Here is a 22,780-nt window from a genome sequence, read left to right on the forward strand (position 1 = left end):
GACTGCTATGGCCTAAACTCTCACTTGCCTGAGTTCCTCCCTGTTCTGTTTGATGGTCATGACCCATGAGAAACAGGTTGAGAGAGATCCAGTGTCTTGTCCAGGGTCCCATAGAACTGAAACTAATTTGGGCTTACCTGGTGGCAGAGGCAGAGCCAGACCCTTCAACAGGAGGACATGGCCTACTGCTGCCTCCAAAAATATTGATATACATCAGAACCAATCGGGCAGTTGTTAAAAAAAAATAAAATCCTGCTGGCTGGTGCCCAGGTGCCTGTCATTATTCTACATGACAGAACAAAACATCTGTCCTTGTGGTATTCGCCTTCTAGAGAGCAAAACACAAGAACTAAAACAATAATCATGTAACTAGATAAGCTGAGGGCATTCAGTGTGCTGGCTAGAGTGTCAAGGAAGGCCTTACTGAGGTGACTAGGCTTGATAGAGGGCCCAGGCCATGTGGACATTTCAGGAAACTATCCAGCAGAAGAGCCAGTGCAGAGGCCCCATGGGAGGATCAAATGTACATGTGAGGAATAGCTCACTCTATTCCAGGACAGCTGGAATAGAGCAAGCGAGGGGACAGGCAGTGAGAGGAGGAGGAGATCGCACCAGCAAGTTCTTAACTGCTTAATGACATTTAAATCCAAGAAACAATATAAAGGCCCTGATATTTGTGTTTGGGGAGATGCTCAATCTTATTTTTCAAAGCTCCCTCTTTCTGCCTTAATGAGCCCAGGTGGTCCAGGGCTGGTAGGACTGCATCTCTAACAGGCCACCCCCAAAAGACAGGAGACCCATTTTCCTTGCTCCTGCCTAGCTTGGTCACAGTCACCTAAGAGCCCAGAGGTAAGGTTTGGCATCCAGGACCCTGGACACCCAGGAGACCAACTTGTGACTCTGTCCCTTGAGAAAATTGCTCCTCCCATCCTGTATTATAGTTAAGCTTTCAACTCCAAGTAGCAAACACCTGCTTATGGGGGTGCACGCTATAGGGACATTTGTTACTGTTGATAGTTTCTGCTCTATCACCTTCTATGGCATTTGAGTTTCACCCTCCAGCTTAGGCCTTCACAACTGCAACATGCACTCAGCAGCACACCCCTACCCAACTAGTAGCAAAAGCATGAAGCAAAACAGCCTTCAGGGTGGGGGAAAGGGGGCTGGGGGTTGCAAAGCCTTTCTAGACGCCTTCCCCTTCAGAGCAGTCATAGGCAATGGAAATGGAGATTCCTTTGATTTTCTTGGACTGACCATCTCGCCTGGTTCTCAATGCAAAGGAGGTGTGCTAGTAATTCAAAAGAATCCAGTATGTCTGCCTGTGGTGTTTCTCCTTTTTCCACGTCCTGCACAGAAAAACGACAGGTTCCTGGGGGAAGGAGCTGGGGATTAATAAATTAGAGAAAGAAAGAGACAAGAGGCAGAAATAGATTCATAAAGCTGGGAGCTAGGTGGGTGCCATCTCTCTGATGGAGAGACAGTCACACTCACCATAGACAACACAGAATATTTATTGGCTTCCAAAGGGGAGTTTAAGGTCAAAAGGAGTTTTGGGTGTGCCCAGATCCTACTCATCAAAATCTGGGTAAGCTTATTTTTTGGTACAAGATTTAGCATATCAAGACCTGGGTGAATCAAGATCCTATTTGTTCCTCATTCCAAGCACGTGGATTAAGAAATCAGTACTGATAACTGGATTCTGCCAGTGCCCTTGGGCTCAGCTGATAAGAATTAAAAGAATGTCCATGTGCCTTCTCAGGCGGCTCTCTACATATCACCCTTTTTTACTAATTAAAATAAAATTTAAACAATAGCCGAAACCGGTTTGGCTCAGTGGTAGTGCGTCGGTCTGCGGACTGAAAGGTCCCGGGTTCGATTCCGGTCAAGGGCATGTACCTTGGTTGCAGGCACATTCCCGGTAGGGGGTGTGCAAGAGGCAACTGATCAATGTTTCTCTCTCATCGACGTTTCTAGCTCTCTCTCTCCCTTCCTCTCTGTAAAAAATCAATAAAATATATTTTTTTAAAAAAGAATAAAATTTGAACAATAATAGGGCTCTAAAATTAAAAACAATTGCAAACAATGCCAATGCAAAAACTAAATTACATACATGTTATTTTCAAAACTTGAATGTCAAGAGCAAAACTCTGGCTATTAAATAATAACAATGCCAATGCAAAACAACAATATGAGAAATCAGAACTATGGACAAATTAACATTTTTAGCTACTAAATGATTCTCTTTTGTTGCTGGTGTAGATTTACTCAGTCCTTGGACTTGCTGCACAAGACTGCAGCAGACTGGAAGCTAACATGCTAGCATGAGCAGGAACATGGTTAAAGAAGTAGCTTCCACTTCAGTCTTCAGATGACTCCATGTTGGCACCACAGTCCCTTACATAGCTTTCAGTTTTTTTCTCCCACTCTGGGCAACTCTCAGTCCTTTTGGGTGAAGGGGCACAGGAGCTTTTCTGAGTCCATTGTGCTGAGGGATGTAACACTGGCACCCGAATAGGCTGCATTGCTCCTTCTGGAAAGATTTAAAATACAACCTCTTCCCCACATTATTGTTGAATCTGATAAAACTTTTGTGTGGTTTATACTCCTTTCCACCTAGCTGACTCAGTGGAGGCTATCGTACAGGAGGCCTGATGCCTTTTACCTGCTGTACAATCCTCTGCATAACAATTTTAAAAAATTTTAAAGTATAAAAGCATGACAGAGCCTCCTGTCTCCCCCTTTTTTGTTTTAATAAATGATTTTAAGAGTACGATTGGCTTTTTCCACTATTGAGTGACATATATTTTACCAGATTTGATTAAGTTTAAGTCCTTGGGGATTTACCCCTAAAGTTGGCACAGAGAGGTGGATAACACACTGAGGACATTGCTTCCAATAAAACCTGAACATTGTCCTCTAACATTTTAAAGGCTGAAAATTAAATGAAAAGGTCTTCTAAATTAGCGTGCCTTATAGTAGCTGTTTCAATAATTTTTGCTTATACTTACCACAAAAGCACTATTACTATAGGTTGATGGGCTCTGAGGTAAAATATGTTAAGGTATCAATAAGAGCTTGTATTTCTACTGAAATATAAGAGGTTTGAAGGACATTTGTCCTCAAAACTGCAGTAGATCCAGCCTTTTTAGAACTGGATCCATTCATAAAATTGAGATATAATACCTCCTTTAATGTGGCAGTTAATACCCTTCCCTGTGTTAGAAATAAAGCAAGACCTAAGTCAGGGTCTTAGTAAAAACATTAAACATTTTGATTTCTATGCAGAAGGGTGTGCATACATGGTCTAGAAGTGCATGCACATGGACTTTCCTTGCCCTTGGTCCTGGGCCACCTGCAGCAATGCACATAGCTATCATATGCTATCATAGTAAGACATCTTCACTATCTTTATATCTGGACTATTTCTGTTCTTGTGGGCCACTGCTTATTCTGTGGATAGAACAATTCTATCAGGTCCTCTCTGGGATCTGTTGTTGCAGGAATCCAGACAGTCTTGGAGTTTTCTGGAAATATAAACATATTCTCGACCAAAGGTTAATAAATCATTTCTATATATTAGACTTGAGATCCTTTTGATTTTATCCAAATGATTTTCTAATGGCTTATTTTGATATCATGTGTCTTGCTGTTAGCATTATAAATGGAAATTATTTTTTTAGTAAGATTTTTAAAAGCAAAGATTTTTAAATTAATTAAGGCCTGATATATTTACTTATAGGATATTTCTTACAGGATATTTTACTGTCTTCCTTTTTTATTTTATTTATTAGAGGTTTTTAAAAAATTTTTATAACGCAGTTTTGATAACTTTACATTTTAATTTTTGCACAAAAATATGATTACTTTAAGGTTAATTGCATGTTAAGCAATTTACCATGAAATGAACTACCAATAGAAATTTTGGTTAATGCTTTAGGAACAGCTTTTTGTACAATTAGATTTTCTTGAATATTCACTTATTTCATTTAGCCAATTTAAATTAATCTGAAAACTTGCCGAGACCGGTTTGGCTCAGTGGATAGAGGGTTGGCCTGCGGACTGAAAGGTCCCGGGTTCGATTCCGGTCAAGGGCATGTACCTGGGTTTTGGGCACATCCCCAGTAGGGGGTGTGCAAGAGGCAGCTGATCGATAATCTTCTCTCATGGATGTTTCTAACTCTCTATCCCTCTCTCTTCCTCTCTGTAAAAAATCAATAAAATATATTAGAAAAAAAAAAGAAGTGGCTGTCCAGGAGCCAAATGCTGCCAGCAGATGTGTTGTATAGGACTATCCCAGTGCTCTTTAGAATTAAAAAAAAAAAAAAAAAAAAAAAAAAAAAAAAAAAAAAAAAAAATTATCTGAAAACTTGACTATTTTACTGTCAAATTTAATATTTTAATGACAATCTTAATTTACCCTGTAAATATTAATGGAAAGGATTATTTGCATCCTTGAGAAAGCCCTGAGTACTGGATTTAGGCTAGATTTAGATATAGGACAGCTGCCATCAACCACTTCTCTGTTGCCTGGGTCTCAATATGAGCTGGGTGGGCCAAGTCTGTGTTTGTAGCTGGGTCTCAATCTGAGCTGGGCCAAATGTGTTTGTTGCCTGGGTCCTGATTTGAGCTGAGCATGGGAAGCGTGAAGCAGCCATGGGGCAGGAGACCTCCCTCAGAAGGGGCGAGTGTTCAAGCCCCTGTAATGTTGGGAGAGTGAGGATCTGTGCCACACCTCTGTTGACTCCCAAGTTCTTTCCTGATGGCCTCCTGCGGCTGTGCCTGGCTTGGGTTGCCCTTCCCTTGAGGAGTCTTACCCGTCATTGACTAACCAGCCATCCTCTGGGGTCAAGCAGGGTGATGTGAGGTTCAGTTCTGTCTTCTTGGTAGCCTATGCCCCTATGCCCTCCATGCCCAGTACCTGCCTGGGATCCCCTCGCCTGCTGGCAGGGCCCCAGCATTGATCACATATCTTGGGGTACCCAGGTTTCTTCTCCCTGGAGGGCCCAGCTCACATCATTGTGAGACAGACTCATGGTACCATCCACCATGAGGCTTCAACCTCAGCATGAACTGAAAACTCAAGCAACAGTTTGTGGGTAGTTGAATTGTGAGAAGAGGATCCGATCCCTCTTTGCAAATAAGGCAAGAAGGGCCAATATAGAATGCTTAAGTGACTTCCCAAGGGGCCTTCCACACAGTGGAAGGGATTAAATCCTTTCATGTGCCTTTTAAATTATTGCCAAACATCTGAAAATTTAATTTTTAAGTTTGAGATAAATGTACAATATGCTGTAACAAAATATCAAAATCTATAATGACATTGTAGGATAATATCATGCAGGAATATTCTTTGAATGTCAGGCTATAAAGCCTCATTTAAAAATCTGTCTTTCTTTTCTCAACAAGCAAGCTGTCAGGCTGCAGCTTAAGAAGAAACACTACAGCAAATTAGCTAGTTATATTACAAATCCTCTTACAGTAAGGCTGACTATTAATTTACTTTCAGATTTAACATTTTAACAACAATCTTGGTTTACACTGTAAATATTAGTGAAAGAGAATTCCAAAATTTTAAAATTTCTCTTTTTATTAAAATTAAAATTATATTTTAAAGTATCCTCTTAGGCTTATTTGCATATACAGGGGAATCATGGGAAGTCTTAACTAACTTTCCTAGAAGACTTATTTAAATTGCTTATAAAGACATTGGCTTATTCAAAGGAAGAGGTTGGCCTTTGTTATTTCAAGATGGCAGCCACAGGCCATGTGGGTGGTAAGTTATGTGGCCATCATGGCGGCTGCTCAGTTTGTTCTTTTAAAAGAAAGTCAAGCCGAAACCGGTTTGGCTCAATGGTTAGAGCGTCTGCTTGGGGACTGAAGGGTCCCAGGTTCGATTTCGGTCAAGGGCATGTACCTTGGTTGCGGGCACATCTCCAGTAGGGGGTGTGCAAGAGACAGCTGATCGATGACTCTCTCATCGATGATTCTAACTCGCTATCTCTCTCCCTTCCTCTCTATACAAAATCAATAAAATATATTTAATTAATTAATTAATTTAAAAAAGTCAAGCCGGGACCAGTTTGGCTCAGTGGATAGAGCATCGGCCTGCGGACTGAAAGGTCCCAGGTTCGATTCTGCTCAAGGGCATGTACCTTGGTTGCGAGCACATCCCCGGTGGGGGGTGTGCAGGAGGCAGCTGGTCGATGTTTCTAGCTCTCTATTTCTCTCCCTTCTTCTCTGTAAAAAATCAATAAAATAATATATTGTATTTTTTAAAAAAACAAACTTAAAGGTTTGATACTTTATTGGTCTGATCTAAAAGGATAAAGTGTCACACCTCCAGCAGATTAAAAAATGCAGGCTCCTTGAGGCTTTTCTTTCTTGAAATTCTATTGCTTTTGAAAATTTGACTATATTTAAGAAATATATTTTTTTTTGCTTTTCTTACTGGTGAAAACTTTTATAACATTTAATATATATGTATATAAGTAAAATATATTAATTAATTTTTTGATACAGCTTCCTATGTGATTTCAAGTATCAATCTGTTTAATTAAAAGAAATATTTCTTTTAAGAGAACAGACTTTTTAACATTTCAGGGCCCTTGAAATGTCTAAAAGTCATTCTCAGAATCTTGAAATATACTTGGAAAGATCAAAATATACAATATACAATATATATTTATATTTATGATTTAAAGATTATATACTTAAATTACTTTAAAGAAATATCAATTACATTCAAACTGGATCAATGAATTAATCCTCTTTCTTTTAAATCAGACCAAGAAGTAAAATATTTTGAATTCCTAATTGTTGTGGGGTCGAACCCTGGGTTCAGAATAAGACCACCAGAGGCTGATGATTAATTAAAAAAAGTAGGCAAAAATTTATTGAAATATCTGGCCAGGACAGCTGCAAGAGCACCACACGCAGGTGGTCTCCACATGACTTCACTGTTTCAGGGGTAGGAAGTCCCTTTAAAGGTTCAGACCACAGGAATTTTCCTTTTTTCTAAATTCTAAATCTTAAAGACTACATTCTAAAGACTGGGGTCAGCCCACAGAGTTGCTAGTCACATCCTGCTGGACATTGGAATGTGGCCCTATCTTGGGATAGCCAATAACACAGTAGCAGAGCTCAGAGGTTATCTACAGTTTCTATCTCTGAAGGTTACTGAGCTAATGTGAATTAATCTCCTGTGGTCCTGGTCCCAGGCAAGGGAAAATTGCCTCTCCACCTAAAAGCTAAGGTAAATAGCCTCCCACCTGGTGTTTAATCAGGTGCAAGAGCCAAACTATTCAATAGAAGGGTTAAAATTCAAACAGCAGTTTTTACCAAAGTATGGTTGCCACTATTTTTCACTAATTAAAAGAAAGCACAATTTATTTTCTCAAAAACAAGTTATATTTTAGGCATTTAGTTATCACAATTATTTAACTTCTCTCAATTCAATCTGAACCTTTTAACTTTCAGAGCTTGCAAGTCAAATATTTAGCAGTTCTTTATTAATAAACTTTTATATATTTTTTTAATATTTTTTTTGAGACCTGAAACATTTTATTTGTTAAAAATGAACAGCTTCAGAATAGATCTAAATGTAACTTTTCCAAAAAACACTAAAAAGTACAGTGTAAAGCATCTCCTCATTAAATATAAACTTTCATTTTGTGATGCACTGCATCAATGTTTTGCATACACCTTGATGCAAAGGAAATTTTAAGTTGAATCTTATTTAAAAAATAAAACTTTAAAAACCGAAAAAGGATGACATCAACCACATTCTAAGAAAGAAAAATTTCCTCCAACAAAGCATACTCTTTTGTTTATATATAACACATTAGCACTGAAGAATTTTAATTTAGTAACAAAAGCAAAATTTTATATTTAAAAAGAAAATGAAATTACAGATGCATGAAGAACAAACGTTTAATATACCAACAATACTGTGTTGTGGTTTGTTGTACTTAATGTCAATACTTGGGGCGATTTTTAAGGTTTACTCAAAAAATGCATTAATAGCGCTGTACAATATTTAAAATAACAAGAAAAAGAAACATCTTTATACCATATTTTCACAAACTGTTCTAAAGACAGCAAACTGCTCATTTGTTTATCCATGGCTTTAAAATAAACTACTGGTAATTCTAAACCAGTCTAAAATGTATTGTTAATGAATCAAATCTAAGCATTTATCCTTGCAAAAATGTTTTGCAATGAGTGAGGCATTTGCCTAAGGAGAGACTAAAGTTTATTTTCAAATTGTGTAACTGTTTCCAATAATCCCTTATCAGTAGACTTACTGGCAAAATACCAGATATTAAGGATCAGATTTAATTCTTTGATAGAAGCATGAAATTGTTTCTGAGAGCTTTCCATGGCTAGCATAAACCAAGTAATCCAAGGAGCATGGGAGACAATGATGAAGTCTAGTATAGAATACAATGCAAGGCAGGCAGAAGCCATAACTTAAAGTTTTGTTTTTAAACAGGAAAAACCAACACTAATAATACACACTAGGGAAGGAAACTAACATCTACTTAGAAGCTTTAATATTATATCAAACCAAAAGATTATAAACTTTTATATTTTTAAGAATAAATTTTAAAATCTAAGAATTTTAAACCATGTTTTGTTTTGTTTTTTGTTTGTTTGTGGGTTTTTTGTTTGTTTGTTTGTTTGTTTGTTTTTGCCCAGGGAACTGAGAAGCAAACTTGTTCACATGTAAACTTGTCCTTGGGCTATCAAAAGGCGTAGCCATTCAAAAGCAAATGAACACATTTGCTAGCTGCTGGCTGGAATTGGATTACCTGTTCTGGGTGGGAAGGGCATGTCCTCCCCTTCCTCCATTAAAAATAAGGTGTAGCTTTAAAACCTCTTTATGACAAGAGACCTTAAACTTTCAGAACTTTAACATTTTTCAGGTAGCAAATCAAATACTTAGCATTTTCTCAAATCAATAATACTTGTACATTTTTAAGGATACATTTCAAATAAAAGACATATCCAATTAATAGATTAACCTCATCTAGACTTCATACAAGGCATACACAGATCAACATTTCAGTGCTACAACTCAATACATTTAGATTTAAGTTTTTATCACTTGATTTAGTAGACTTCCAAGTTCTTTTAAAAGTTTCCAGCCAATAGGCCTGGCACAGCTGCTTTTAAAAAGGTCACAAATTTTCTGTTGGATGTTTCTCATTGATGTGTTTTGTTTTTTAAAAAATATACTATATTGATTTTTCACAGAGAGGGAGAGAGATAGAAAGCTAAAAACATCGATGAAAGAGAAACACCGACCACCTGCCTTCTGCACATCCCCTACTGGAGATGTGCCCACAACCAATGTACTTGCCCTTGACCGGAATTGAACCTGGGACCTTTCAGTTCCAGACCGACGCTCTATCCACTGAGCCAGACCAATTTAGGCTCTCATCGATGTTTCTAACTCTATCCCTCTCCCTTTCTCTGTAAAAAATAAATAAAATAAAATAATATAATAGAACCAGAGACATGGCTGACGGATCTCAAAAGGGATAGCGTGTTGGTGGCGAGGGACTGGATATCAGCTGCCTCCTCCACACCTCCTATTGGGGATGTGCCCACAACCAAGGCACATGCCCTTGACTGGATTCGAACCTGGGACCCTTGAGTCCACAGGTCAATGCTCTATCCACTGAGCCAAACCAATTAGGGCATGTCAGCAGTTTTTAAAAACCCATTTTATAGGTGTGCTGTGTTAGCACAGCCATAGGTGAACCTGAGAGGGGGTGGTGAAGGATGGACAAGACAAGACAATAAAGCTGAGGCCAGGTGGGAACCTGCTTCTTGATGGAGAGACAGTACCACAGCCTGGGAGCCAAGTATTATATAGCCGGATTCCATGAGGCAAAATAAGGACGTGGTCAAAATGTTTACAAAGGTCCTTGTGGGTTTCAAATCTATTCAGTTACATGCACCTGATCAAATTTTGTTTCCTTGCTGCACCTCTGGCAGCCTATATCACTTAGCCACGTGGGACCATAGGTTTGGACCATAAGGTCAAGCTTACATCTATAGCCTTTAGCTATAATTGTGCTGGGAGGGCTTTGCCCTCCAAGCAAACTTTGCCACGAAAGGACTGTGCCCTCTCATTAGTCCGAAGTTTGAATCTGTCCAAACACTGTAGCTGCTCTCCACATACAAGCAGCTCAATTGAACCTCAGATGCTTGCCTAGCTACCCACTCTCAAGACTTCCTAATAACCCTTCTGTTTATATGTCTGCCACATGCCAGATCCCATGGCCAGCATTCTCCCCACATGATCTGCATGGGTCTTCAAACCAGAGGGAGACTCACTAGTCCAAGATCCTGCAGAGAGACAGTGGAAAACTCTGGGCTAGCAGACTCTCAGCATTGCCTCACTTGCTTCCCCAAATGAATCAGCAAGACTGACTATAAGGAGTGTGAATAAATGAATAAATGTTGCTTCTTTCACCACCAAGCCTTTATATACACTGTTTTATCTGCCTGGAACACTCCTCTTCCACCCCAATCTTCATTCCCTCAGGATTTATACCCAGGAAGTTATTCCTCAACCCTTAGGCTGAATCAGGAGTGCCCCCCTCCAGATTCTCCCCATTACAGTTTAGATCACTCTGCCTATGCTTTGCCCATCACATCATTCTGGGCAGTCATTGGTGTGTCTCCCTCAAATACTAAGCTATGTGTTTGTTTACAGTGCTGAGTTAGACATGGTCTATAATTACTTTCATGGAATTGTTGGTAACAACGGCATGAGGAATGTTCAAAATCCTTAACCCCTGGTTAAGAGGCCAATCTACAACACAGCCTAGCCAGAGTGCTGAGGTAAGGTCCTTGGCAATGTTTTTGAAATGTGGGGAGAGTGAAGGAGAGCTGTCCCAGGCAAGCACTAGGAGCTGGGCTATTAACAAACCAATATTTTAATGTCTTCTATATTTAATAGTGTGTTCCTGGTTGAACATCAGTTTTAGGCATCTGAGGATCAAAAAGGTGGAGTTCCTGCTTGAAAATGCATAGCCTGGATCCTCACTCTGTCCTTACTTATTAGATCCTGCTGTCCCTCTATCCTCTGGAGCAAGCAATCAGTCACTCCTCCCCTTCTTCCTCAGACAGCTACTGTGATTTGAATAACTAAGCAAGATGTTGGATGCCCAGGAATGACTGATTTGCCTGGCAAACAGACTTCTGTTTTTGGCCCTGTTGGTACTATGGGAAGATACTCAAAATCCCTGGGGTCTCTGTTTCCTTTTCCTATCCCCAAGAGCTTCCTAGGCTACAGTCTTGCCCTTGCTTGACCTCCTTGCGGGGGTCCTAGAGCTTGTCTGCCCCTGGAGAGTGCCTTCAGGAATCTGTTATTAGAAGGGAAGGCCCCAAGACAGAGGTAACTGGAAGTCTGCTCCCTGGACCTGTTATGAAATTTGCATTGAGAGAATGAAGCTCCTTAATGGCTGACCCTTCCCTTTCCACCTGGGATAATCATGTTAGTGAGATCTGACAGCAGGTGAAAGAGGCAGCCCCAGTGTGTGTGTATGTATGTGTGTAACCAACCATCTTACCATTCCCGGAGATGATGCCCCCTGCCTTCCTGGTAAGGAGTAGGCATCTACACTCAATTGGGACCACCTGCCTGACCAACTCTGGGGAGATGCCTATGTCCTAGGTGGGCCCCTTACTAATGTTGTATTGAAAATCAACAAGCTGGACAAGATGCCTTAATGAGCCAATTAGGAGACATCTTTATTGTACGCAGGTTCAGAGCAGAATACCTGTCAAATTCTGAACCCCAAAAGAAGGAAGCATTCTCTTTTTATATCTTTTCAGGTCCTTGTGTAAGTTATCTATACAGACAACTTGTAACCTTGAGTACATATCATATCTAACAAACACCTGTAACCTATCTAATAAAAGAGTAACATGCAAATTAAACATCACTTCGTGATAAAAATGGCCATGTACACAGTCAATAATGAGGGAATATGCAAATTGACAGGCCAAAATGGCGCCACCAGCTGGAGCCATGGAACCTGTGGGGAAGACTTGGAGTCCTGGGTCACCCCAGCAATCCAGATTCTGATGGGAAAGCAGAGAGGAAGATGGGGGGAAGGCTTGGCATCCTGAATTGCTCCAGTGATCCAGTATGCCAAGCCTGATGGGAGAGCTGAGCTGGAGATGGGCGGGAAGGACAAGCCTGTCAGGAGAGCAGAGCAGGAGATGGGCTGGAAGGCTTGGCATCTTGGATTGTCCTAGCGATGCAGGATATCAAGCCTGATGGGAGAGCTGAGCAGAAGATGGGTGGAAAGGCTTGGCATTCTGGGTTGCTGGGGAAGACAGTTGGGAGGACCAGGCCTGCAGGGGAGGGCAGTTGGGGGGACCAGGCCTGCAGGGGAGGCAGTTAGGGGTGACAAGGTCAGTAAGGGAGGGCAGTTGGGAAGAACCAGACCTGTAGGGTTGGGCAATTAGGCCAGCAAAGGAGCAGTTAGGTGTCAATCAGGCTGGCAGGGAAGTGGTTAGGGATGATCAGGCAGGCAGGCGGATGAGAGCCAGCAGTCCTGCATTGTGAGAAGGATGTCTGACTGCCCATTTTGGCCCAATCCTGGTGGGCAGTCAGACATCTCTTGAGGGGTCCCAGATTGGAGAGGGTGCAGGCTGGGCTGAGAGACACCCCCCCACACACACACCTTCCCTGTGAACGAATTTTGTGCACTGGGCCTCTAGTTATATCTATACAGACACCTTGGCATGGGAGTATTATCAGTATCAGCATATCAGCTGATATGTTAGATGGCTAGCTTGCAAGATCAGACAGTTTATCTTTTCTATTATTCAAGCTAAAAATCAAAGTTATATTTTACAGAATAAGAGATTATCTAAAAATAACAGAGTTGCCCTACAGAATAAGGGACTAAGAACAAAAGAGTAGTTCAAACAGCAGTTTCAGACAGCAGTTTTCCAAAGCAGGGACCACCATGCTTCAGGAAGCCTGAAGGGCCACCAGCATATCAATCTTCCAACCTTGGGGATTCTTGGGCGGCAGTGAGTCTGCAGGGAGGGTCCCACAGAATGGATTCCCACATGGGGAGGGGGAAAGGGTCCTACCAACTTCCTGTTTCTATGGTTTATAAAGGCTGCAGTTCTTGTGTCCTGACATCCCCTCTGATTGGTCAATATTCCCTTTCAGATTGGTTACTATAGTGACTTCTGAGGCTCTCCTCCCTTATTTTTCTCCTATTCCTTCTGGGTTTTCTTCCTTTTTCTTTATTTTGTAAATGCAGACCTTTCTGGGCTATTTCCAGTTCCCTTGTCTTATGTAAAAACAATTGTTGCTGCTCCCTTGTCTTATGGAAATGTACCTTCTTCCCCTCTGTAGCCCTATGTTTTTTTTTTTTATGGACCCCAATTCTAAAAACCTGCCTATGTTCCCCTAAAATTCCTAGTTCAGTTTCACCCCTGCCCACTCAGCCTCAACAGAACCTGACTACTCCTTATTCTCCAAGTCTATTGCATATGTCCTTCCAGCCTCTGGACCTTTCCATCCATTGTTCTCTCTGCTGGGAATGCCTTTCCTTTCATTATTTATTTATTTATTTATTTAACCTTTGCAAGGTAGCCTGGCAGGGTTCTTCTCCTCTAATAAAGCCTGTGTCCTGGTCTCCGGCCCACTGTCTCATCTTTCAACTGATGCCGAAAACCTGGGTGAGTGTGGACAATCCTTGGACCTAGCCCCAAACTTCTGACTCCTGATCTGGCTCTGCTTGGTGGTATGGTTCTGAGTTGATTGGCCCACTCAGAACCCTTCTTGAACCCTGCTGTACCAGGACATGTGGGGATCTTGTCGCTTCCTTCTAATTGGTAGGCTTCAGGGACTTTCCCGACCCGCCCCCCCCCCCCCCCCCCCCACACACACACCGGTTCCCTTGACCTGGAAGGGCCTCAGAGTTTTCCCATCTACTCGGCTACATGTTCTATGTTCTACAAAAGCCCAGGTACCTGGCCTGGAAAACTCTGCTCTACTCCACGGGAAAGGTCTTGGGATGATGACCTTGGAATCTTTTCTCGTCTCTCTCTACAGGTTGGCTGAGGGAAAATAAGGATGCTTCTGTTCCTTCCCCAACTTCTCGGTGGCCCTTCCCTCGGGTCATGGGAACCTCTCATTCCAAACCCCCCTCTACACAACTTTAGGGTGTCTTCTCGCCTAGCTCTTGGCCCTTGGTCTTTCTGGCTACATCAAACCAAAGAAGCTCTACCTGGCCACAATTTGCCTGTGGCCTGAAAATGGCACTTTCGATTCCAATATCTTCCAAGATCTAGATAATTTTTGCCATGGACAAAGAGGCTTCAGAGATTCCTATGAACAGATTTCCCCCCTCCACCCCTTTTTCTCCCTCCTGCTCTCCCCTCCTCACTTTACTCCTCATGTTCCACCCTTCAGATCCTTCTCGCAAAGTACTCTTTGCCCTCTCTCTTTGTCTTCTGACTCTTTCGACCCAATGGATCATTTCTCTCCATGTGTCTCACTCCTGCCAGCTCTTTACAACCCTAAACTTAGCCCTCCCTGACTAAGTACTTTTTTTCCCCAGGTCAAAGCCAGAGTGCAGGAATCCTTGGCGAACTCTGGGAGTAGTTTTACTGTTTTTTTCCTTCACACACACTGGTCCTGCCCACTGACCTGTGGTGGTGGCTGCAGCAGGGGCATTGCAGCAGTGCTTGCACGCCCCTCCCTGTGCAGCCCCTCCTGGTCCCGCTCTTGTAGGGTGGGGCATTTCTACCTCTGGGAATTCTAACTGCCAGCCTTCCCCTGTGCTCTCTGCCTAATCTCCACCCCCATGACCAACAGCAACCGAGTTCTCAGGTGGCTGGCCAGTTACCCTTGCACGAGGTTGCAGGGGTGGAGGGCATAATCCAGGTAGCCATTTCCTTCTCACTTTCTGATCTTCCTGAGAGCCCAAATCCTGAGAACCTGAGCTTCAAAACAGCCTTTCCCTTCTAAGAATCATTCTCAGGCCCAAAGACTGCCTTCCTCTACAACTTCTTCTATTCCCACGTCCATTCTACCCCTGAAGGAGGCAACAGGAACTGAGGACGTACTCTGAGTCCATGTCCTTTCTCTATGTCCAGCCTCACAGATTGAGAGGCATCTCAGGTTTCTTTTTCCACTGACCTGACCACCTTTACTCCCCGACATACGCCACAACTTCAGGTCCCCCAAACCCCTCAAAAAGACCTCATTAACCTGACCTTTAAGGTCTTTATTCATGGAGACCAGGAGACCCAAATCCAAAATCAAAGGCGAGATCAGGCCAAGGCTGAGGCCCAGTAGGGGGCCTTCCAGCTCCTAGCCACTGCTTTCAAAGCCCAAACGAAGTGCCGGTCCTCTAACCACGGGTAAGTCAGGTATGGAAGCCCCTTTCACATCCCTTGTGATTCAGGGTTCCGTTTCTGGAGAGGCTGCACACAAATGAAAGAGACTAGAAAAGAGTTAATTTGGGAAATGGGTGGCCAGACGGGACCCTCTAGGGGTAGGACTACCACTGCTCTGGCCTTGCTATCCCTTTTATTGAGGCTATGAGAAACACTCATATCCTTTAGGCAGGAAATTCCAATAATAGACAATCAGCAAAAATTTACATATGATTAACAGGTGGAGGTTGCTTTAACTACCAATGTCTCAACTAAACAATGAGTGATTTGCTCTGACCATTCAGAGCCATTAAGGTTGACCAGCCTTCCCGATTCCCTTTACACATTTCTCTATTAGTGACAATATTCGGTTTCCAACACTCAGGGTCTAAGTCTCCCCCGGGCCCATGCTTCAAATGCAGCAAGGAAAGACACTAAGCCAAGTCCTGCTCAAACCTGAGACCTCCACCTGGGCCCAGCCCAAGGTGTGGAAGGGAAGGCCACTGGAAACCAGACTGTAGTCTAGCCCCTCTGGGTCTGGTCTCAGCCAGTCCAGCATGGCTGCCCTCTGGATCTGGTTTGGAGCTCCCAGACCTCTTGGGACTGGCCACCAAAGAAGCTATCAGGCCCTGACAGGGCCCCACAGACTTACATCACCAGGGCAGAGCCTCGGGTAATGACTGTGATGGCTGGTAAGCAGATCTCCTTCTTAATTGATACTAGGGCCACTTATTCTGCCCTCTCTGAATTCCCTGGGACCCTTTTCCCCTCCTCAGTCTCTATTATGGGGGTTGACAGGTTAATCTCACAGCCATTAGCCACCTCAATTCTACACTGCATCTTACTAAATACCTCCATTCACTCTTTCCTCATTCTACCTTGGTGCCCAGCCAGGGCTAACAGGCATCTCTCATAAAACCCAGTTGTCCCAAACCACAGTCACCTACCTCAGTTTCACTCTCTTACCCCACAAGGCCGAGCCATTCCTTGAACTGTAAATGCCTCATCTCCTTATCTCCTCTATGATCATTATGTATAGGAAAAATGTGGTGGTTTGGGATTGAAGCTGTTAGAGGCCTGGCTAGCCTGGGCATGGGCTGTGGAGCCTGTCTACCGCCCCCTGCCCTTTAGAAATACTTAATAGAAGGTCTGAGGCATGGTTATGCATTTTTGAAGGACATAGAAGGGAAGTTTGAAGGCTAATTTGAAATTGTAAAGGTTTTGCATATGATGAGATGGAACAGAGAAAGGTAAAAAGAAAAAGAAAGAAAGAGAGGAGAGAAAGAGAGAGAGAGAAGGAAGGAAGGAAGAAGGGAAATGTAGAAAGAAAGAAGTTATTCTGAGCAAGAAAGTGAGGCTTCAGTCTCCAAGCCTGGCAGCACAAGGTTGCTGGATACTTCTTAAGCTAAACCAGAATATTCCGTGTCTAACCTCTTATCCAACCATCCAAGTCCCTGGCTTTTACTACTCCTTTCCTTCCTTTTCCCTCCCACTTTCACTGTAATACAATCTCAATCACTCATCTGTTTTCCCTTATTGGTAGCACCATGACAACTACCCTCTCAGCTTGGAGTGTGGAACTAGAAAAAAGAATCTCATACCCTTTAGTCACCTCTTCTAATATCTATCAGCTTGTCTCTGTGATCAGGGATTTTTCTTCCTCTGTGGGAAAACACATACATATGTCTCCCCATCAGCTGGACAGGAACCTGTACTCTTATCTATCTCTCACCCAATGTAGATGCAGCCCCAATAATTGATCTTTACCTGTCCCTGTAACCCATCATATCTGACACAAAAGGGCAGTCCAGATCATCCCTCTCCTCCTAACCCTCGGCATCACAGCATGTGCTGGAACTGCCACAGAGAGCTTAACCACTGCTCTACCTATTTTGAAACCCTGTCTTAGGACCTCATCCCCAGTGTAACCTATTCTCCCCTTTCATATCACTAATGAGGCAACTGAGACTGCTACTCTTTTATTCCCTAAAAATAACATCTAGGTCTCAGTTGTCTTTTAGCTCCAGGCCCAGAAAAGCAGCACAACCAGACAAGTGACACTGTGGCAGTCTCAGGACCAGCTTTTACCTCCCAAGTGACTCAACAGGATCGTTCTCAAGACTTCACCAAGCAGAGAGGAGACAAAATGGCGGCCGAACAGATGGACCTATTCTGAGCCCAGTCCCAGAGCAGATAGAAGGAGCATCTGAGTCACTCAGTGAGTATTATTTGGCAAGCTAAGGGGTGGCAGAACTCTAAGAGAAGATAAGGGTCCGCTGGACAGGATTTCCTGACCAAGCAGCCAGCACTGCAGTGGAGACCTCTCCCGGAGCTACAGGCTCAGAGGGAAAACTACGCCATCTTACAAAGAATAGAGGATCTTATTTGAGGCCTGAAAAACCCACAACAGAGGAGACCACCAAACAGCTGTGATGCCCCAATCGGCGCAAACACGTGGATTCAATGGAATTCTTCAATCACCCAAGGAAAGGAGAAAGAGAACTATATAACCAGACATCCTGAAAAGAGAGACCATGGGGAGACAACGAAATATCCCACACATGAAATAAAAGCAGGCATCACCAGAAAAGGAAGCAAACAAGTTAGAGGCAAGCAACCTACCAGAGCAAGAATTCAGAGTAATGATCATAAGATGGCTAAAAAGAATGGAAGAGAAATTTGACAATATGAGTAAGAACCAAGAAGAAATGAAGAAGAACCAAGAGGAAGTGAAGAAGAACCAAGAGGAATTGAAGATGAACCAAGAAGAAATGAAAAATGACATCGCTACTATGAAGAACTCAATAGAAAGCATCAAGTGTAGACTAGAAGAAGCAGAGGACTGCAACAGTGAGCTAGAAGACAAGATGGAAAAAAGAGAAGCACTACCTCGAGGCTGCGGTGCGCAAACTGCAGGATCACTGCCCAGGCCAGGCCCGCTATCTCCTCTGGGCCTTCAGTTCGTCACAAGATGCTAAAAGCACTTTTGAAGGAGCATGCCCATACTGTTTCCAGTTGCTGATTCTGGATAATTCTCGAGTACGCCTCAAACCCAAGTCCAAACTGACACAAAGAATACAGAAACTTCTTAATCGAGAAGCAAGAAATTGTACACTCAGTTTTAAAGAAGCAAACTTGTGAAAAAGTACCAAGACTCTAAAAGTGTACTGTTGGTTACTTGTAAAACATGCAACAAAACAGTTAAACATCATGGTAAGAGTAGAAGCTTTCGAGGATCCAAGATGGCTGCACCCAGGTGAACACCTAGCCGCAGCCACACACAACAATTTCAATAAAATACAACTAAAATATAAAACGGACATTGCCCAGAACTACAGGAAGGTTGACTGACTGGAAATTTTACAGCGAGAAGCAAGGAGAAAACCAGAAGGAGGCTCGGAGGAGCTGGAAAAGACCAAGGTACGGAGACGCGGCACGGAGAGGACGGAGCCAGAGAGGAGGGAGAGGACGGAGCCAGAGAGGAGGGGGAGGCGGAGTGCCTGGCGGGCGTTCCCTAGCGGAAAGGAGATAAAACTCCGACTGTGCTGGGCCCCCGACTGCTCTGAACCCCAGTTCTAGCCCAGACCCGGGGGACCCAGGCTCAGCCATAGGGAGCCGGGCTGTAAGGCGGGACTCCGGGGAAGCCGCGAAAGGAGGTTGCGCGAAAGGAGGTTGCGCGCAGAGAAGGGACGGTGGGCTGTGCCGCGGGATTGCCCTGGCTGGAAGGAGACTGGGGCTCCAGACTGCTCTGAACGCCACCTCCAACTCCACTTCCAACTGAACTGAAACCCAATACCAGGCTCATTGGGGGAGAGCATAGACTGTTTGGCAGCAGGCGAAAATCAAGGGCACCTTTCTCTCAGAGGCCCCGGCAGCGAGCACTGAAGGACCCGCATAGGGCGGGGCTGACGGAAGCCAAAGCTGCAGGCTCCACCCTGAAACCCTGTCCCATCTGTAACTGCGAAATGCGACAACAAAATAGATCACAAATGAAAGAAATGGAGGACAAAAAGCGTCTGGATATAGAGTTCAAATCTACGCTTATAAGGTTTTTCAAGAATTTCCTAGAAAAGATGGATAAGACCTATGAGGATATGAAAAGAGATCAACTAGAATTAATAAGGAGTCAACAAGAAATGATAAAGGATCAACAAGAAATGATAAGGGATCAACAAGAAATAAAGAATACATTGTCTGAAATAAAACATATTTTACAGAGTCCTAAAAACAGAAGGGAAGATCGCAAGAATCAAGTCAAAGATTTGGAACATAAAGAGCCAGAAGACACTCCTCCACAGAAGCTAGAAGGCAAGAGAATCCAGAAAATTGAAAATAATGTAAGAAACCTCTGAGACAACTTCAAGCGAACCAACATCAGAATTATGGGGGTCCCAGAAGATGAGAGAGAGCAAGATATCGAAAACATACTGAAAAAAATAGTGACAGAAAATTTCCCCCACCTGGTGAAAGAATTAGACTTACAAGTCCAGGAAGCGCACAGAACTCCAAACAAAAGGAATCCAAAGAGGACCACACCAAGACACCTCATAATTAAAATTCCAAGAGCAAAAGACAAAGAGAGAATATTAAAAGAAGCAAGAGCAAAGAAGGTACTTACCTATAAAGGAGCACCTATACGATTGTCAGCTGACTTCTCAACAGAAACCATGCAGGCCAGAAGGGAATGGCAAGAAATATTCAAGGTAATGAATAGTAAGAACCTACAGCCAAAGATAATCTATCCAGCAAAGCTATCACTCAGAATCGAAGGTCAGATAAAGAGCTTCACTAATAAAAAAAAAAGCTAAAGGAGTTCATCACCACCAAACCAGAATTATATGAATTGCTGAAGGGGGTTCTTTCAGAAGAGAGAGTAAACAAAGATAAAAATTATGAACAACAAATACGTAGCTATCAACAAGTGAATCTAAAAACCAAGGAAATTAAAAAAAAATCTGATGAACAATAGTAACTGTTGAATATAATAGAATCAGAGGTATGGAAGGGGAGTGAACTGATGATTCTTGGGTAAAAGGGGAGAGGGGGGGCGTGGGAAGAGACTGAACATAAACTGTGCACCTATGGATGAGGACAATGGGGAGTGGGGAAAGGGCAGAGGGTGGGGTGGGAACCTGGTGGAGGAGAGCAATGGTGGGGGGGAAAAAAAGGAACATTTGTAATAATATGAACAATAAAAACTTATTAAAAAAAAAAAAAAAGAGTAGAAGCTTTCTGTCAGCCCTGAGGAGCAATCCTGCCACGCCTGCGAGGAAGCTCAGCCTGAAGACCCCCGAGAGAAAGACTCTCAGCTCTGCAAACCTAAATCTCAGGCTGTCTGGTTCCAAAGGCAAGAGCCCAACATGGACTTTCAGAACACCTACATCTGGACAGTCTATATCCACCTGCTCCTCAAAAAATGTAAACAGAACAAAGAAACACTTCTCTCAACTGAAAATGTTACTTGGCCAGAGTGAATCCAAAAAGAATTCAAAGGTGGACTTCAGAAATTTCTTATCTTCTTTGTAAAGGATGGACTTATGAAAATAAAAAATGTTTAAATACAATTTTTGAAAGCAAACTTACCAGAAAAACAGCTTTTTAAAAACTAGCATCCAAAAGCAAACTTTTCTTAGCAGTCTTCTATGTTTATGGAGGAAAATGCCTCATTAGAATGAATAACTAAAGCCTGCTTATCTCCCAAGATGATTCTGAGAATCAAAAACATTTGAAAGATCCTTGTAGGTAGTTTTTTTTTGTTTGTTTGTTTTTTTTTAAATAATATGTTTATTAATTTTAGAGAGGAAGGGAGAAAGAGAGAAACACCGATTGGTTGTCTCCTATAAGCATCCCAACCAGGGATCAAACAACCTGGGGCTATACCCTGACCAGGAATCCACTGACCTTTTGGTATACAGGACAATGTTCAACCAACTGAGCCACCAGCCTGGGCTCAACATGTTTTTGTTTGTTTGTTTGTTTGTTTGTTTGCTTTTAAAAAACCTATAAATGAAGAATGTAGATACTTTAAACTATAAAAAAAGATGGAAAAAAAAATACCCAATTAGAGCAGCTTCTAGAAAGAAAAAAGAAAAAAACAACATTAAAAAGCAGGAGGTGAGCCTACGGAAGCTTTGGGACAATCAAAACAAAACAATATTCGAATAATAAGGGTTCCAGAAGGAAAGGAAACTGAGGAAGACATGGAAAACATATTTCAAGAAATAATGACAGAAAACTTTCCTGAGATAGAGAAGAAAAAACACACATAAATCCAAGATGCTCGCAGAGTCACAAGCAAAATGAATCCCAAAAGACCAATGCCAAGGCACATTATAATTAAACTGGCAAACACCAACGACAAAGTAAGAATCTTAAAAGCAGCCAGAGAGAGACAGAATGTTACATATAAAGGAACCCCCATCAGATCAGCAACTGATTTCTCAACAGAAACTCATCAGGCAAGAAAGGAATGGTATGAAATATACAAAGTCATGCAAAGGAAGGGTCTGAATCCAAGAATACTGTACCCAGCAAGGCTATCAATCAAAAATGAAAGTGAAATCAGGAGCTTCACAGACAAAAAAAGACTAAAGGAATTTATCTCCACCAAACCAGCAATGCAAGAAATGCTAAAGGGTCTACTGTAAAAATAAAGAAATAGGAAGCAAAGAAGGAACACAGGGGTATAGAATAAAAATGGTGTCAAATAAGTACCTATCAATAATAACTTTAAATGTAAATGGATTAAATGCTCCAATCAAAAGACATAGGGTAACAGATTGGATAAGAAAACAAGACCCATATATCTGCTGTCTACAAGAAACCCATTTCAGAAAAAAAGACGCACACAGACTGAGGGTGAAGGGATGGAAAAAGGTTTTCCAGGAGAATGGAAATGAAAAAAAAAAAAAAGCTGGGATAGCAATACTAATATCTGACAAATTAGATCTCAAAGTGAAGGACATAACAAGAGATAATGAAGGCCACTTCATAATACTAAAGGGAGCAATCCAACAAGAAGAAATAACCCTGGTAAACATATATGCACCCAATACAGGAGCACCCAAATACATTAAAAAAAGAAAAACCAAAAACTGCTGGAGGACATTAAAGGAGCGATTAATAGCAATACAATCATAGTAGGAGATTTTGATACCCCACTGTCACCTTTGGACAAATCATCTAAACAAAAAATCAGCAAAGAAACATCAATCCTAAATGATGTACTAGACCAGATGGAATTAATCAACATCTTCAGAACATTTCACCCCAAAGCCACAGAATATACATTCTTCTCAAGTGCACATGGGTCATTTTTAAAGATAGACCACATGTTGGGACATAGGCAAAGTCT

General features: G+C 42.2%; 1 protein-coding gene across 1 annotated transcript; it reads left to right on the forward strand.

The window, feature by feature from the left end:
* Window positions 1-16,102: 16,102 nt before the first annotated feature.
* Window positions 16,103-20,967, forward strand: LOC311633856 (UPF0711 protein C18orf21 homolog; the record flags this gene model as incomplete). Its single annotated transcript, XM_084906874.1, is given in 4 exon segments — window positions 16,103-16,118; window positions 18,305-18,553; window positions 18,556-18,674; window positions 20,647-20,967. Coding segments are annotated over 4 exon segments (690 nt in total). The 3' UTR covers window positions 20,953-20,967.
* Between the last annotated feature and the right edge of the window lie 1,813 nt (window positions 20,968-22,780).

The sequence above is a fragment of the Pipistrellus hanaki genome (genome assembly GCF_964339955.1).
Source record: "Pipistrellus hanaki genome assembly, chromosome: 15".
In the NCBI taxonomy this organism is placed as follows: Eukaryota; Metazoa; Chordata; class Mammalia; order Chiroptera; family Vespertilionidae; genus Pipistrellus; species Pipistrellus hanaki.